The sequence below is a fragment of the Primulina eburnea genome, chromosome 11, assembly GCF_022965805.1.
Source record: "Primulina eburnea isolate SZY01 chromosome 11, ASM2296580v1, whole genome shotgun sequence".
In the NCBI taxonomy this organism is placed as follows: Eukaryota; Viridiplantae; Streptophyta; class Magnoliopsida; order Lamiales; family Gesneriaceae; genus Primulina; species Primulina eburnea.
The window spans coordinates 15,614,858-15,633,730 of record NC_133111.1 but is presented as its reverse complement, the minus strand read 5'-3'; the positions used below and the strand labels follow the sequence as shown (position 1 = coordinate 15,633,730).

Sequence of the window (18,873 nt, the reverse complement as noted above, 5' to 3'; positions counted from 1 at the left end):
CTCATGTGTCATGAAAATAAATTTGTGGTGTTTTTACCTTGTACCAAGGTGTTTGTTCAGCACCTCCAATTATAATTTCAGTCATCTTAATCCATTTGCTTAAGATTAAGATTCTTCTAGAGAAATCTCTTCCAGCAATCTTTTGTAGTTCTTCTTCCAAATTATTTGGAAAAACTCTTCTTTTTTTTGTACTGATTCCAACGCCTGAATCAATATAAGCAGCAAAATATTCTGCCTTATATTTTTCGTATAACATTCTTACTTGAATGTATATCGAGAAAGGACTTGTGATCATTGGATTTTCTACATCCTAACTTCAGCCATAATCTCCATTCCATATTCTAGAAGTTTCCAAGATTTATGTTCCTCGAGAAACTCTAGTCCAAGAACCAATCGATCTGGTTCTTTCCAGGGAATTCCATTGATATGAACTTCCAATTCTCCGATATTGATCATACCTTTGTAAGTTCCTATCATAAGTTGTTCTAAATAGTAAATGGTATTTAAAGGAAATTGATTCTTTTGTTTTGTAATATCAAATATTATTTCTACTTCTTTCCACCCTTCTGGGCATCTGAGCTTTCTTATTGTGGAAAAGCTTTTTAGCTCCTGTTAGGTTTCTTGAACATGTGTTTTTCCTTACATGTAAATGTTAGAGTAGGTGTCCGGCAAGACAACTTATGACTCAGGCTTTATTGACTCTAATGTAAAACAATCTTTATTTTAATAATGTTTTACGATTTTATTCGATTATGATATTATACTTTATCTGTATACTTATGCAAGCTGCATAGATAAAGTCCTTGAATATACAATAGATACCATGAGGTCTGCGTCGCAACGTAAGATCATGAAACTCATTAGGAAGTGTACCGTATATTCTAAACAGGTTCCTAGTCGAATCAGCCGCCTAAAACAAGGATAAAGGTCGCTCGAGCTTGAGACTATCATATGTGATGTAAACACCATGTTTCATTGGCAAGGGCATGGAGATGTAGATGGGTGATCATGTGATGATGCACTAAACAACCCTCCCTCGGACTATCCAAGTGGTTCCCACTTATCGAGTGGAATAGTCCGCAGTTATGGTTGTACACCATTAGTCCTCACCCGCAATATAGGGGCTATACGTACTAGCATGCACTTTGATCCATTTACCGACTCCATCGAGGGTCATCAGGTGGTGAGGTTGGGTGTAGTTTCGAAATACGTAGGAGCAAATGCATTGAAGATATCCTATGTGATCTGATGAGTTAATAGTGCAAGGAGTCTCTGGCCGGAGCAAAAAAATGTGTTTTAGGGAAAGGTGTTTTCCTAGTTTCACATGCCATGCCACTATTAGTACTCAAAGATAAATCGCATTGTTATCGAATTCATATGTAACTCTCGATATACCAATGGTTGCAGATTCAATCGGGATATACGTGTTCAAGGAACCGTACTGTACGCTAACCATGACTAAAGGTTCTTGCAGGCACTATCAGTGATACCTAGGGGATCATGGGGCGATGCTACTAGACGCTCTTACCATGATCTGATGGGTGCAATCAAAAATGAGTTCTGACATTCTTGATCAAAGAGTTGATGAAAAGAATGGGATTAACTAGGGTAAACCCGAATAAGAATAAATGTTATTCTGAATCACATGGAGATGTGAACCCACGGTTAACTGTATCCCTGAACCATTGGGAGTCACACAAGTATCGGATTCTGTGTTCCCGTTGAGATAGTTAAATTTCAAGGAGTTGGAATTTGACGACTATAGTTTGATGGAGATCAAATAAGAAGCTTATAAAAGAGTTTATGAGCTGATTCCATAGGATGGAAGAAATGGAAGTTGGCATGATTGCTAAATAAGGAAGGAGAGTGTAACTGCCTGTTTTGTGAAGGAGTTTATTAAAATTGGCATCTGCCTAATATGGTAAGTGAAAATTTTGATCTTCGAAATTTTCAATTTTCATTATATGAACAAGATTTATATCCTTGATACATCGGCGCTCTCGGATCGTCGATCGGGATTATAAATGAGTTCGGAATCATTTTTTTAGTGAATTTGGAATTTACTAATTTTAAATGATTGTGCTAGTAGTGGTGACTACTAACATTCACAAATTCTCATATATGTTCTAGAGGAGTCTAGAATTAAATTAACCAAGAAATTAGTTTATAAATTAAATAATAGTTATTTAATTTAATATACATATACATGTATATATTGTATATGGTGATATAAAAAAATATGTGTATATGATATTATTATATCATATATTATTAAAGGTTAATAAATACATTATATATTAATTATGTGGGAGTTTAAATATAATGAATTATTAGAGTCCTTGTCGGATAGAAACTTCTAATTAGATTAGGAGTTCCATTCTATAAATACACCTTAAGGATCATTAATTGTTGATGAAGTTTTTGCACACAAAACTCAAAAAAATCATTCCTTCCTTGACGGAAAAACCCACGGCCACTTTTCAAGATTGTTGGAGGAATTTTTTTTTGTTTTTGGCCGCAAAAGCAAATTAGATTTTCTTGATTAATTGTTAGATTATTGATTGAGAATCATTAACTATAACAAATCATGATTTAGAATCATGACTCACGGCCATCAAGAAAAAAAAAATTGAACAAGGATTTCGGCCAAGTTCTTTCTTCCATCATCGCGCCTCCGTCGTCGCACCGTTTCTGGATTTTGGAAATTCAGCGAGGAAAACAGTCTTCAATCGTGGACCTAATTAGGCGATCAAAGGAGAAGAGCCATTCGTAGGGATTTACAAGAAGGGCTATATCCGCCTAAACATCGGAATAGTTTGGAGTCCAGCGTTAAGAACGCAAAGGTATAATCCTAAACGCCCTATGAATGTTTTAAACACACAACACTCAAGAAAAAATTTTTAAACTTCCGCTGCATCTTTGGTGTGAGAATACCATGTCCCAACAGTAACTTGTAATTCCATCTCCTTGAAAAGATATTCTTCTTGATTCCAATCTAAGGCTTTGATTCATTAGTAGAATCGGTTTGTCTTGTATTCGGATATCTATTTCTTGAATAAAAGGAAACTCAACTTTTTCTGGATAAATTGCCTGGGCAACTTTTCCAAATATCTCAGGTATTTCAATGAACGCATTTCTAATAAACAACTCTGAATTATGTGTATTAGATAGAGCATATGAAATCTAATAGGTAATAGAATATGGTTTATTACTTTCTTTCATTAGCCTTTTTTCCTTGAAATTCTGATGTAATGTAGAGGCTCGACTAAAATCTCGATCTGCTAAGTTGTAGGCAATTCTCTAATAAATTACTCCTACAATCTTTCCTGCGCAGATATTGTTAGAGTAGGTGCCCGTCGAGCCAAGTGTTGACCGAGTGTTCACAATGAAACTCTATGTATAAGCAATCTTTATTTTAGTAATATTTGAAATTATTATTTTGGCACATCTTTATCTGTATACCCATGCTAGTTGCATAGACAAAGCCCTTGAATGTACAAATAGTAGAAAGAATATGAGATGCTCATATGATGAGTATCATGAAACTCATATTTGTAATACTGTATATTCTAAACAGTTCCTAGTCGATTCAGCCGCCACTAAGAAGGATATAGGTCGCTCGAGTTAGAGACTAGTATCTGCGATGTGAGTACCATGTTTCATTGGTAGGGAACATTGTTATGTCCGAGCATGCAGATAGGTGCTCCTGGTAGAGTGCACTGAACAACCCTCCATAAAAGGACTTTCCAAGTGGTTCTCACTTATCGAGTGGAAAAGTCCTAGTTTATGGTTGTACACCATTAGTCCTTATGACCCGGGACAACATTGAGACTCTATGTGCTAGCATTTCACTTTGACTTGTTTACCGACTCTTATGGGGTCATGAGGTGGCAAGGTTGGGTGTCATGTCGAAACATATAGGAGTCGATTCATTGTAGTCGGGGATTCACCGCTTACCTTCGGGTATGGATATCCTATGTGTTATCATGTGCATGTAGGTTGAAATCTCTGGCCAGAGTATGGTTGTAATTATGAAAGGGGTGTTTCATAGATTACACCATCGATGCAACTACGACATGACACATAGTATCGATTCATTGACAACTCTCGATAAACCAATGGTTGTCGAATCGGTCGGGATATATGAGTTGAAGGGACCGTACTGTACGCTAACCATAATAGAATGGTTCTTGCAGGCACTATCATTTGATACCTAGGGAATCATGTAAGCGATGCTGCTAGGCGTTTAACATGATTGGTTGGGTACTATCAGACTTGAGTTCTGACGTTCTTGTTATCAAGGAGTTGATAAGTAAGAATGGAGCAATTGGGGTATGCTCATATAAGGACATGTTTAGTCCGAATCACATGGAGATGTGAACCCACGGCTAGTTGTATCAATGAACCATTGAGGGCCACACAAGTACTAGCTTTCTAGATCCCGTTGAGAAGTAAAATAGTTCAATGTGTTGAACGGCTTATAAAGGAGTTTATAAGCGTAAGAAAAATTAGAAGTATGACTTCTATAAAGGAGAAACTAGTTCAATGTGTTGAACGACTTATAAATGAGTTTATAAGTGTAAAGAAAAATAGAAGTATGACTTCTATGAGAGAAATATAAATTTTAATTTATGGAAGTGTTCCTAAATTAAAAGTTGGCCAAGTGAATAATGTATTTGAAAATTGTGATTTTCATAAACATTATTATGGACTAAATTAAATTAATTCAAGTGTTGAATTAATTAAACACTAGTGGACCTAGTAGAGTCCAAATAATTAAATTAATTCAAGTGTTGAATTAATTAAATTATATTGAGTCTTGTAGAGCTCAATTTAAATTAATTATTTAACTAGTGGGACTTGGGTAAATTCAAGTAATGTTTGATTAGTCTCAAATATGTTTGAGATAATTAAATTTAGTCCATGGTTTTTTATTTTGATAAAAACCTTATAATATGCATGCATGGGATGTGAAAGGTTGGGAGATTACTTTTTGAGTTTTCAATGCAAGGCATGTACCTTTTGCTTTTTGCTTTTCTCACAACCAAGACACAACAACTCACTCCCATTCTCACATGCCTTGGCCGAAATTCTTGTTCTTCTTCTCTCCATTTTTCTCTCATTTTTGTGTTCTTCAATTGTTGAAGAATACACACACTTCTCTTTGAAAAATCCTCATATTTTTCTAGTGCAAAATATGAGGGGATCTACCTAGTTGGTGGTGGGCCTAATTTGAAGGAAAGATTCAAGAAGAAAGGAGGAGAGCTTATAGATTGATCTTCCATTCAAGAGCCAAGTTGTTTACAACTTAGTTGGTGCCATCATCAACCTCAAGAGGTTGATAGGTAACGATTTTCTTACACCCTATGTATGACATAGTTGTGTTTTTGTATTTGCTACATGAAACAAGGGGTGGCCGAAATTTTTGATTTTTTGAACTTCCGTTGCGCTTCCGGTCACCGTAACCGATCCCCTTTCAAGTGGTATCCGAGCTATGGTTACGTTTTTGTGTAGCATTTACAAGATATTATATTGAGATTGATTTCTAACCACATGAGTGTATTTTTTGCAACAAAATACCAAGGCTTTTTTGGGGAATTTTCGGGCTGCATGTTGCTGCCCGTGTGGGGCAGCTCGGGCTGCCCGAGGGGCTGCCCGTTTCGGGCAGCAAGGGCAGCCCGAGGGGCTGCCCGAACAGCCCCATCAATTTAATAAAAAAAATTTTTTTTTTTGCATGTTGGCCGGAATCCGGCGACGGAGCTCCGGCGACGGCGATGACGGCTAGAGTTTCCAAAAGTGTTTTGGAATATCAAAGTGTCATGGGCCTTGAGTTGTTGGGCCATTGGATAGCTAACATGTTTGTGATTTTAAATGGGCCAAAATGTTTTTGGTGAAAAATAAGTTTTTGGGCCCTTAAGTTTAAAATTACAAAAGTTGCAAATTTTTCTCATGAAATAAATAACTGAAGTTGGACTTTAATTATTTATAGTAAATTGTGATTTATAAGAAATTCGGTTATAAATAAATTAATTTGAAAGTAGACAAAGGTGTTTGTATACTTTGTTAATTTAGTTTATAATCGTGGCGGTTAGTGATTGGATCAAGATATATAATATTGGATCAATTAATTATTGTGATAATTAATTGATGGTGTATGATATGTGATATTATGCATGAAGGATGATCAAAAGCCCAAGCCCAATTTGCTAGGTGTATGCTAGGATATTTTGTGTTGAATGATTGTAATAATCATCAATTTATAAAGTGGACTTGGTTTATGGCCCGTTCCCACCCCCCATGAGATGTATCCCTATTTGCCATGGATATTTATTTGTAAATATTAGTATAGTTGATGATCAAGATTGGAAGATGGTGGCCATGATGATTATGAAGATCGAAGACATGTAAATATTGGAAGCTAATGTAATAGTTGCATTTGCATCCCGTGCATTTACCCTAGGATTGGACCTAGGCCCGTGTTTAGCTCACACGGGCCATTAGTATTGGGGCGATTGATCATCCTTGTTTTGTTTACTGTTTATAATATATGCATGATATGTTATAAATAATGAGTATGTGCGTTATTATTATGATAATAACAAAGTTGCATGAATCCGGCAAACATACAATCAAACATGGCGAGCTTTTAAATAAAATTAATGATGAGACCTTTCAAAATTAAAAAACCCTCATTTTGAATAAGATTCAAAATTAATATCAAGCCCGAAAAGGGGAATTATAAATTTGTTTATAATTTCCTTGTCTTCCATCGACAATGGGTGCATGATGAACGCTACCCGTACTCGGGGCTCGGCTCATATTATTGGGGGAGCTTTGGGTGCCGGAAAGCTGTGACATCCATTGACATGGTGATGTGAACTACGTGGAACTCCCATGATTTCGGCTCATATTATTGGGGGAACTCATGGCGACCGTCCATTAAGGTTCAACATCGATGGGTAAGGCTTGACACGTGAAGATGAACGACGTCATATTATTGGGTCCTAATCAAACGTGAGACAAAAGTTTACGTAGAGGGTTGCATTGTGATGCAATTGGAAACTACCTTTTAGGAATTGTGATTGGCTGATATTATTCGGGATCATAATTCGCTAATTGGACCTTACGTACCTACTGAGGAAAAGAGTTTTCCGTTTCCACTAGAGGGTAGTGAAAGATGTCAAAACAGTGGGAGCAAATATTTATGAAGTAAAAGTCCAAACTTCATATCTTACTAAATATTTTAAAATAGTCATCAACATTTATCTGTTTTTACTTTTCAGTACAAATTGACAATGTCTTCGATTCGCAATCCGATATCCGTAATACTCGACAAACACATATTAACTGGACCTAATTACCTCACTTGGCTAAGAAACCTAAAAATCGTCTTGAATTCGGAAAGGGTAGCATATGCACTGACTGAGTCGCCCCCTGTTGAGGCTCCGACTGACTGCAATCCTGAGGAATTGCAGGCTTACAAGGAATGGTGTGACCATGACTTGATAGCCAGGTGTTATATGCTGACTTCTATGAATGATGAGCTGCAGAGGCGTTTTGAGGATGCAAAGAGTGCTGCTGACATTCATTTGCATCTCAAGGAGCTCTTCAGTGAGCAAACACGGCCTCTTAGGCATGCTACCATCAAGGAGCTGATCACTTTGCGCATCCGAGATGGGGCCTCGGTCCATGAGCATGGCCTAAAGTTGATTGGGCTCGTGGACAAGCTCGTTGGCATGGATATGATCTTGCCTTCGGAGTTGACCACCGACGTGTTGCTCTTATCCCTGCCTAGCTCATTTGATCCTTTTGTGGTGAACTTCAACATGAACAAGATTGAACCGACCCTTGAGGAGTTGGTGAATATGCTTGTTACGTTTGAATCAACCATCAAGAAAGAGAAGTTGGTTCTTTATGTGGGTTCTTCATCTGGTACGCAGATTGATCCACATGGGAAGGGAAAGAAGAGTTCTTTCCAACGTCCCAAGAAGAACGTGCCCTTGATGAGGCAAACTTCGAATCCCGTTGTGGCAGCCACACCAGTTAAGGCTGACAAGACTAGTGATGTTTGTCATCACTGCAAGAAGCCTGGACATTGGAGGCGAAATTGCAAGGAATATCTGACCCAGAAGAGTTCTGGAAATGGTATATTCTACATTGAAGTAAACATTTCAATTAACTCTACTTCTTGGGTATTGGATACCAAATGTTGCTCACATCTCTGTAATGGGTTACAGGTGATGGGAAGAAGTAGGAAGCTTAAGGAAGGTGAGACCTTCTTGAGAATGACTATGGAGCAAGAGTTGCTGCCAAGACCTTAAGAAATGTTTACTTATTGTTGAACAATGATTTTAAGTTAATTTTTAAGAGATGTTTTGTTTGTACCTTTTTGGTGAAAAACATTATTTCCATTTCTATTGTGATAAAGATGGATATTCTTGTCTATTTAGCAAAGGTGTTTGCAACATTTACAAGAATGAATGTTTGATTGGTACTAGAGAACTTGAAAACGATCTCTATAACTTAAAATTAAAAGATATTCCACTAAATGTCCATACAAAGGCATACACCATATGAGATATGGATGTGTAAGTCTCCCAAATATTCTTATCTTAGAATATGGGGAGCCCTGCTTATTTGAAGCAGGTAGTGGGAGATAAATTGGATAGTCGATCCATTTTATGGTACTTTGTGGGATATCCACAGAATTCAGTTGGATATCACTTCTATCATCCCCAAGAAACAAAAGTGTTTGTTTCTAGGAATGCGACCTTTTTGGAAAAGGAGTTTCTATTGGATAGAAAAAGGGAGATGATAGAACTCGAAGAGGTTCGAGAGACACCCACAATTGTAGAACCCACACCCAAAGAGCCAAGAGAGGAGATACAAGCTCCTAGAAGATCCGAGAAAGTCTCGAGACCACCTATGAGGTATGGTCAGCTTCTTGAAGAGGGCCATGATGATCCTAACCATGGATGTGATCCATGGACCTTCAAGGAAGCGTTATCTGATGCCGATTCATCCAAATGACTTGAAGCTATGGAATCTGAGATGAATTCCATGCATTCGAACCAAGTGTGAGATCTTATAGATCCACCTGAGGGAACGGTTCCCATAGGGACTTGGGGCGGATGGGAAGGTATTGACCTTCAAGGCGCGATTGGTGGCAAAAGGATATACTCAAATACAAGGAGTTGACTTTGAGGAAACCTTTTGACCAGTTGCAATGTTTAAGTCTATAAGGATATTGCTAGCCATAGCTGCATAGTATGACTATGAGATATGGCAGATGGATGTCAAGACAACCTTTCTTAATGGGGATATTAAGGAAGAAATTTACATGTCTCAACCCGAAGGGTTTACATCTATCGGAAGTGAGCATATGGTATGCAAACTTCAGAGATCTATTTATGGTCTAAAACAGGCATCTGGGAGTTGGAACCTCAGATTCGATAGTACAATCAAAGAGTTTGGTTTTGCTAAGAATCCTGAGGAACCCTGTGTGTATAAGAAGGTCAGTGGGAGTGCTGTGACATTCCTGGTATTGTATGTTGATGATATTCTACTCATTGGGAATGATGTAGGAATGTTGCAATCAACTAAGATATGGTTAGCGAGTAAGTTCTCGATGCAGGACTTGGGTGAAGCATCTTTTGTATTGAGAAACAGATCTATAGAGATAGATCGAAAAGATTGCTTGATCTCACCCAATCCACATACATTGATACCATTGTGAAGCGGTTCTCAATGGATGAGTCCAAGAGATGACATCTACCAATGTGTCATGGCGTGTCCCTATCCAAGTCTGTCTTTCAAGACTGATGCAGAGATAGCGGCGATGACAAAGCATTCCTTATGCATCTGCGATTGGTAGGATCATGTATGGGATGATATCTACACGTCCTGACGTGGCTTCCGCACTAAGTGTAGTGAGTAGATATCAATCGAACCCTGGTCTTCCACACTGGAAAGCTGTGAAAGACATCCTCAAGTAGTTGAGAAGGACCAATAAATTGTTCTTGGTCTATGGGGTGGAGAACTAAAATTGGAAGGCTATACCGACTCTAGCTTCCAAAGCGATATCGATGACTCGAAGTCAACCTCTGGTTTTGTATTCATGCTCTATGGTGCTGCTGTCTCTTGGAAGAGTTCCAAGCAAGACAATACTGCGGATTCCAGCACAGAGGCCGAATACATTGCTGCATCAGATGCAGCAAGGGAGGCTGTTTGGATAAGGAATTTCGTCTAAGAGTTGGACGTCATTCCTAATGGAGTTGCTCCTGTCCCGGTGTTGTGTGACAACACGGGAGCTTTAGCTCAAGCAAAGGAGCCAAGGTCTCATCAGAAGTCCAAACATGTATTGAGTAAGTACCACATCCTCGGAGAGATTGTGGAAAGAGGAAGAAGTGTCTTTTGACATAGTCGGTTTCGCAGATAATGTTGTTGATCCACTAGCTAAGCCTTTACCTGGACCATTATTCGACAAGCATCGCGAATCAATGGGTTTAAAGCATATGGGTAGTTGGCTCTAGTGCAAGTGGGAGATTGTTAGAGTAGGTGCCCGTCGAGCCAAGTGTTGACCGAGTGTTCACAATGAAACTCTATGTATAAGCAATCTTTATTTTAGTAATATTTGAAATTATTATTTTGGCACATCTTTATCTGTATACCCATGCTAGTTGCATAGATAAAGCCCTTGAATGTACAAATAGTAGAAAGAATATGAGATGCTCATATGATGAGTATCATGAAACTCATATTTGTAATACTGTATATTCTAAACAGTTCCTAGTCGATTCAACCGCCACTAAGAAGGATATAGGCCGCTCGAGTTAGAGACTAGTATCTGCGATGTGAGTACCATGTTTCATTGGTAGGGGACATTGTGATGTCCGAGCATGCAGATAGGTGCTCCTGGTAGAGTGCACTGAACAACCCTCCATAAAAGGACTTTCCAAGTGGTTCTCACTTATCGAGTGGAAAAGTCCTAGTTTATGGTTGTACACCATTAGTCCTTATGACCCGGGACAACATTGAGACTCTATGTGCTAGCATTTCACTTTGACTTGTTTACCGACTCTTATGGGGTCATCAGGTGGCAAGGTTGGGTGTCATGTCGAAACATATAGGAGTCGATGCATTGTAGTCGGGGATTCACCACTTACCTTCGGGTATGGATATCCTATGTGTTATCATGTGTATGTAGGTTGAAATCTCTGGCCAGAGTATGGTTGTAATTATGAAAGGGGTTTCATAGATTACACCATCGATGCAACTACGACATGACACATAGTATCGATTCATTGACAACTCTCGATAAACCAATGGTTGTTGAATCGGTCGGGATATATGAGTTGAAGGGACCGTATTGTACGCTAACCATAATAGAATGGTTCTTGCGGGCACTATCATTTGATACCTAGGGAATCATGTAAGCGATGCTGTTAGGCGTTTAACATGATTGGTTGGGTACTATCAGACTTGAGTTCTGCCGTTCTTGTTATCAAGGAGTTGATAAGTAAGAATGGAGCAATTGGGGTATGCTTATATAAGGACATGTTTAGTCCGAGTCACATGGAGATGTGAACCCACGGCTAGTTGTATCAATGAACCATTGAGGGCCACACAAGTACTAGTTTTCTAGATCCCGTTGAGAAGTAAAATAGTTCAATGTGTTGAACGGCTTATAAAGGAGTTTATAAGCGTAAGAAAAATTAGAAGTATGACTTCTATAAAGGAGAAACTAGTTCAATGTGTTGAACGACTTATAAATAAGTTTATAAGTGTAAAGAAAAATAGAAGTATGACTTCTATGAGAGAAATGTAAATTTTAATTTATGGAAGTGTTCCTAAATTAAAAGTTGGCCAAGTGAATAATGTATTTGAAAATTGTGATTTTCATAAACATTATTATGGACTAAATTAAATTAATTCAAGTGTTGAATTAATTAAACACTAGTGGACCTAGTAGAGTCCAAATAATTAAATTAATTCAAGTGTTGAATTAATTAAATTATATTGAGTCTTGTAGAGCTCAATTTAAATTAATTATTTAACTAGTGGGACTTGGGTAAATTCAAGTAATGTTTGATTAGTCTCAAATATGTTTGAGATAATTAAATTTAGTCCATGGTTTTTTATTTTGATAAAAACCTTATAATATGCATGCATGGGAGGTGAAAGGTTGGGAGATTACTTTTTGAGTTTTCCATGCAAGGCATGCACCTTTTGCTTTTTGCTTTTCTCACAACCAAGACACAACAACTCACTCCCATTCTCACATGCCTTGGCCGAAATTCTTGTTCTTCTTCTCTCCATTTTTCTCTCATTTTTGTGTTCTTCAATTGTTGAAGAATACACACACTTCTCTTTGAAAAATCCTCATATTTTTCTAGTGCAAAATATGAGGGGATCTACCTAGTTGGTGGTGGGCCTAATTTGAAGGAAAGATTCAAGAAGAAAGGAGGAGAGCTTGTAGATTTATCTTCCATTCAATAGCCAAGTTGTTTACAACTTGGTTGGTGTCATCATCAACCTCAAGAGGTTGATAGGTAACGATTTTCTTACACCCTATGTATGACATAGTTGTGTTTTTGTATTTGCTACATGAAACAAGGGGTGGCCGAAATTTTGATACAAAATTTTGATTTTTTGAACTTTTGTTGCGCTTCCGGTCACCGTAACCGATCCCCTTTCAGATATTTCCTGAGATAATTCCCAGTAATGAATCTTGAAGGTTCCTCATTCTTTTATTGCATATAGCAATATCAATGGATGAATCTATTTCTTCTTTGAAAATAGTTTTTATCATAATTTGGAATGCTCCAATATTAATCCAGGACATGGTCCGTGCTACTTCTATCTTGAGTTTTCGTAATTTCTCCTTAATTTCTTCAGAAGGAATTAATTGCATCTCCATTCTATTCCCTATAAGTTCCATTGGGATTGTCATTTTCTTTCTGGAAACTTTATAGATTAGATGATACTTTCTGTTTCATAGGCCAAGACTTCCGAAGAATTTTTCTACATGTCCTGCATAGAATCTTTTATATCTCTATAGACTAGGATTTTCTTTCATTATCTTTTGGACCATGTTATGAGATATTGTTTTCTGACTGAAAAAACTAAACAAATCTTCATGTGTTTCTTGTCAAAACAACACCGTCTTCAGTCAGATTCCGATTCAGTTCCATCAGATTCTTCTTGACTCATTACTTCTTCTTCTTCATATATATTTTCATCTGAGGCAATGTCCTCAAATCGGTATACATGAATAAGATCTTCGTAATAAACTGCTTCCTCAATATCCGGGGTTGGATCGAACTGTTTAATACCTCTTTTTTTCTTTTTCTGAACAATTAGTTGAGATATGACCTCTTGCTCTACATGTCCAGCAATTACAATCTTCAAAACTTTCATTAGCTCGAGTATGAGCTCTTCTAAAAGTTTTCTTTGTAGGTGTTCTTCATGTGCTTCGAGATGTACTCGATGCTTGGGATGATATACTACTTCTTGATTGATCTAATTGTTTGTCCAGATTTGTAAGATCTGGCTTTCTGTCTGGACCATAATGTTCTCGGTTTCCAAGAATTTCTTCCACTTCTAGCATAAGGATGAGTTCTAAAACTTTTTCTCTTATGCTTTTGTGGTTTACTTCTAATAATTGTTGGAAGATCATTTTCCTTACAACACAAAGGAGTTCTTTTGTTGATACCCTTTAAGCTTTTTTAATATTGCCATATGATATCATTCTGCAAATTTTACTTTGAGAAAAGTAGCTCTTCATGCCAACGTATCTGGATTGCCAAATACATATTCCTTTATAAACATTTCTCTCCAAGGACTCGACATTTTGGCAAAGAAAAGCTCCATAGCTATATTTTCTTCGATCCCTGAATTTCATCTCTCTTTAGAGAATAACATAACATATTCATGCACTAAACATATGTCATGTAATTCAAGGCTATACAGAACTTGAATATATTTTTTCCTCTTCTTTGTATCTTGACTGTTAAAATATTCTACCCCTATAAATTGTGCTTTAAATAGGGTAGCCATTTTTCAGCTATCTCACTAAGATATTCTCCCGCTAGGACTGAATCTTTGGTTTCTAATGAAGTCATGTCTCAAGCAATTTTAATTGATCTCATAAGACTCATTTATAGAAGTTTAATGAATCATTCTCTGTTGAGATCAAGTGTTCCTGCAGCGATTCTCATTGCAGATGTCCAGTCATCTATGAGATCTTCTCTGTTTTTGAAGTCTAGTACATCAAGGTTAATCATAACCTCATAAGGATGTATAAGTTCTAAAACAGTTTTTCCATACGGTGTTTGGTGAAATGAAATCTGATTTCTCCTTGTCCTTATTTCTGCTGGGTGTGATTCTCCATCTGTATGAAAATCGGGTTGAGATTATCTAATATTGATATTCTGAGATCCCACACTTTCCCTTGGTGGTTCATGAGAAGATGACCAGGTTATAGAAGGTGGTTCCTCTCCCGTTGTGTCCATTTTCAAATCTACGACTTTGAGATTTGCGAAAGATTCTGCAAGTTCTTGTAGATCTTCTAAACCAATCCTTTCTAAAGTTGTCATCATATTAATTTCTTTTTTGAGACAGATTTAATTAGATTGATCATTTTTTCTTGTTCAGTCAAACGTTTTGACACTACTTTGGCATTCCCTTGTTGATGTAGCATGAGTTCAGTTCCAAAGGATGGTAGTAACCTTTCTTCTGAAGTTCTCTTACTAGAACTTGGTTGTTGTTCTAGGATTTGAATTCTTGTTCGAATATCCTTTAATATTCCAAGAATTTCTTCCTGGTCTTCAAAGATTTTGTCCGGATTTGTGGTACATAATACATCATATTACCATAATTTTGTACCGTCTTTTGAGTTTTTCTAAGATCTCCAGAGAGTTTAGAGGAATCTGGTACTATTTCAAAGAATTTGTTGTTTTGAATCATAAGTTTACCTTAGAAATCTGTTAAGTTCCTTCTTGATATCTAACCTTGATTAGATCTTCCTGTTTCAAATAAAGAGTTCTGAAATAAATCCTGTAAATAATTAGTCTCGAACCTGGGTTCGGATTCATGTTAATTGAGAAAATTCTCCTCCTCAAACATTTAATTATTTTATAATAATAAATTTGTATATTTGAAATAATTTTACCTCGACTTTGATAGCATTTTCCCAGGAAAATGGATCATTAAAATATGTTAGGTTATTTTTGTTAACTTTAAACTTTTTAGGGATTTTGTACAAAGTTTTTTAGATGTAGAGAGTTAGCATAAAATTAAGTTTGGATTTGAGGATTTAAAATCAATTTTCTCTTATTAATATACAACATTCATTATATATAATTTGATTAAGCTAACATATTAATATCAAATATTGCTTATACAAGCATTGCATGTTTCCCAATACTAAATATTTATTACATCCAATAAAATAAATATAATTTTATCAATAATATAAAACAATAGTCTAATTTCAATGATTTGATGACATCATCCCCCAACAATTACAAGAGACCAAAAAATTTCTATCAACTAACTTTGAAATGAAAGAAATGTGCGACGGCGTCCTATGGGTAAGAATGGGAATATACCTTGGTAAGTCACATCGAATGTTGGGACTGTCTCAATTGGCTAGGAATTTTACTGACTCAATTACAATAAATAATCTTTATTTTAATATAATTCATTATTTCATGGTTTGTTATTTCTTTATCTATATACTCACGTAAACAACATAGATAAAAATTTTGATTATACTTTAATACAAATGAATCGTAATTCGATGTTGAAACTTATTTGTAAATATTATATGATCTAAATTCGTTCTTAGTCGATTCAGCCTCGTAACACATGGATAAAGGTCGCTTGAGCTCGAGACTAACACATATGATGTTGTGTACCACGTTTCTTAGTAAGGACATAGAGATATCCAAACATGCAGATGGGTAGTCATATAATGATTATGTCGATCAACCCTCTCTCGGACTTTCCAAGTTGTTATCATTCATCGAGAAGATAAATATGTGGTTATGATTGTACATCATTAGTTCTTACGACCCGGAACAACATTAAGGCTTTATATGCTAGGGTTGTGCTTTGCTCGTTTACCGGTTCCAGGAGTCATCAGGTGACGAGATTGGGTACAGTTGCGACATATGTAGGAGCTAGTGCATTGTAGTTGAGAATTCACCGCTCACCTACAGGTGTGGATATTTTATGTGATCTGATGAAATAATAGTACATGAAATCTCTAATCAGAGTATGAGATGTACGTTGGAGGAGTTCTCCAATAGTACATGCGATGCCACTATTTATATGTGTTACATGGTTGTCGAATTCTTATGCAACCCTCGATGAACCAATGGTTTCAGATTTGATCGGGATATATGAGATGAAAGGACCGTATTGTACGTTAATCATAATCGACTGGTTCTTGCATGCACTATCAGTGATAACTAGAGAATGATGGGGCGATGCTACTAGACACTCTTACCATGATTCGATGGGTTTAATCAGAAATATGATTTTTGACATTCTCATGGTCAATTTTTGATGCATAGAATGCGGAAAATTAAGGTAAGCCCGAATAAAAGATTATGTCCTGAATCACAAAGAGTTGTGAAGCCACGACTAACTATATCCCTAAATCATTGAGAGTCACACAAGCACTCGAACGTTTGTTCTCGTTGAGAGAATAAATTCAAGTAGATGAATTTATATAAAATTAATATATAGTATATTCAAAAATTTGAATTTATGATTATTAAATTTTGAGAAAATAAATTTAAAGAGTTGAATTTGTGAGATATTAAATTCAAGAAGTTGAATTTATAAATTGATAAAATTTGAGGAGATAATATTTGGAAATTTTAATTATTAAACTCAAAGTTGACTTTATTAAATAAAGTGAGAATTATGTTAAAATGAACTTGTAGACGTACAAATCCAACATACTAAATAATTAAAATTTTAATAGATTTTGATTAATTAATTAAACTAATTGGATTAATCGAATTAATTAATCAAACCCATTAATGTTAATTAAGAGACTAATTAGGTCATTAATGCTTTATAAAAAGGAGGAAACTAAAAAACCTAGTCTCCTTCCTTGAAAACTCGAAAATTCCTTCACCCAAAAGTCTCAAAAATTTCAGCCACCGAGATTGAGCAGCTTCTCGAATTTTTGATCTCAAAATAAAATTTCTTCCAATATTCTAGTAAATTTGGAAGAAGAACAAAAGGATTAAAGAAAGAAGCTTTTGGAAAATGTTTGTGAGGAATTAATAAGAACTATCTTCACTAACCACGAAATAAAATAATAGAGTCGTATGAATCTTGTACTAAACATAATATTACACTATTTCTACGATGTTTATCTATTAAAAATATGAGAGTGCTCAAAAAAATATTTTAATTGTTAAAATAAAAAATAATATTTTCTCAGCGTTTTAGACGCGAGAAAACCAAGATCCCAACATTGTCATGATCTCAATCCGATTACACTTGAAGCTAAAATAATTTTAGTGAACGAACCTCCAAATATTTGGGCCAAATCAGATTCAAAACAAAAAAAATCTTATTCAATACAACACTGATTACAAGCATCATTGAACATGTCGAAGCCAATATCCCAATTTACACCATAAATTAAAACACAAAACTCAACAAACACACACACTCTCTCTAATGGATGGATCTACGCGAAACCGAGTGAATTTCGCCTCGTGTGACATATATCATGGTGTAGAATAGACTAAGAAGAACATGAAATTTGGGATCTAAAGTTCAATTGTTAACTCATTGGGGCTACGCAACCAACACGTAAAGGGCGTATAAGATCCCAGGTATGTATCCCAAGATTGTCAGCAACAAACATATCCAAAATTCGATCTGCGTCAAATAAAATTTATAGAAAACTTGTCAATACAAATTCAATTAGCCAAAGAAGTGGAAAAAGACAATTTCAGTTCGTTAGATAAAAAAAAAAACTACATAAAAACTCGACTCCAAAATTCTTGATTAAAGTATACTTTCTACCTAGTTTAATTTAATTTAACATCACAAAAAGGACACTTACTCCACAGCCAAATCTCAGGAAAACTCCGAGGGGTGGCAGCAGTATGGCCAAAAGAACTTCGACGAATGTTGCAGAACCCATTGATCGAAAATAATTTTAATTAGCTTACTGAACAGAAAATGGAGAGAAATGTGCTCTAAATAGCAAAACGTATGAATAAGGTTTTAACTGTTTTATAAAAGAAAAGGTGTCAACAGTTGAGGAGGTAAAGACGTGAAATGCAACCACGTGGAATCTCTAATCGCCACGTGGACTTGGATGAACAAATGAAACATCAACTTTTTATATTTTAACTGACATCCGTTTTTTACGTGAAAATATTTTGAATTCGAATAAAGATGATCTTTAAATAGATTCGATAAATTACGATAAAGAATTTAAAAATAAAATTAAGTTAAATAGATATTTATATTTCTATATTATTTTATTAGGTTTGAAATATTTAAAGTAATTAATTTTGGTGTCATAGTCTGTTTTAATAACTATATATTAATAAAAATTTAAAATTTTAATACAAGTTATATGTAGTTCAGTCGATTAAGTCATTGTTTTTTAAGATTTAGGTTATAGAATATTAAATTCTCATTTTTTTATTTTTTTATTTATATATCAAATTATAGTGTAGTCTCTCACTTTTCTTATAATTATATTTTTATCTTTATTTAAATATAAATCAAATGAATTATAAAAAATATTATATAAACACGCAAACATTACGTCGGTGCACTAGTTAATAAGAAGTTGGCTTACGAATATCATAATTACTAGTTCTTACG

At 35.7% G+C, this 18,873-nt stretch overlaps 1 protein-coding gene across 1 annotated transcript; it reads right to left on the bottom strand.

The window, feature by feature from the left end:
• Positions 1 to 17,576: 17,576 nt before the first annotated feature.
• LOC140804907 (low temperature-induced protein lt101.2-like) lies at positions 17,577 to 18,252 on the bottom strand. Its single transcript, XM_073161064.1, has 2 exons — positions 18,098 to 18,252; positions 17,577 to 17,910 (listed from the first exon to the last, which is right to left on the bottom strand). The coding sequence occupies exons 1-2, from the start codon at positions 18,176 to 18,178 to the stop codon at positions 17,827 to 17,829; spliced, it is 165 nt and encodes a 54-aa protein (XP_073017165.1). The 5' UTR covers positions 18,179 to 18,252; the 3' UTR covers positions 17,577 to 17,826.
• Positions 18,253 to 18,873: the final 621 nt, after the last annotated feature.

Coding starts and splice junctions, on each gene's coding strand:
- LOC140804907 (XM_073161064.1), bottom strand. CDS start 18,178: ATGGGTTCTGCAACATTCGTCGAAGTTCTTTTGGCCATACTGCTGCCA. Junction 17,911..18,097: donor TCCTGAGATTTGGCTGTGGA/GTAAGTGTCCTT, acceptor TATTTGACGCAG/ATCGAATTTTGGATATGTTT.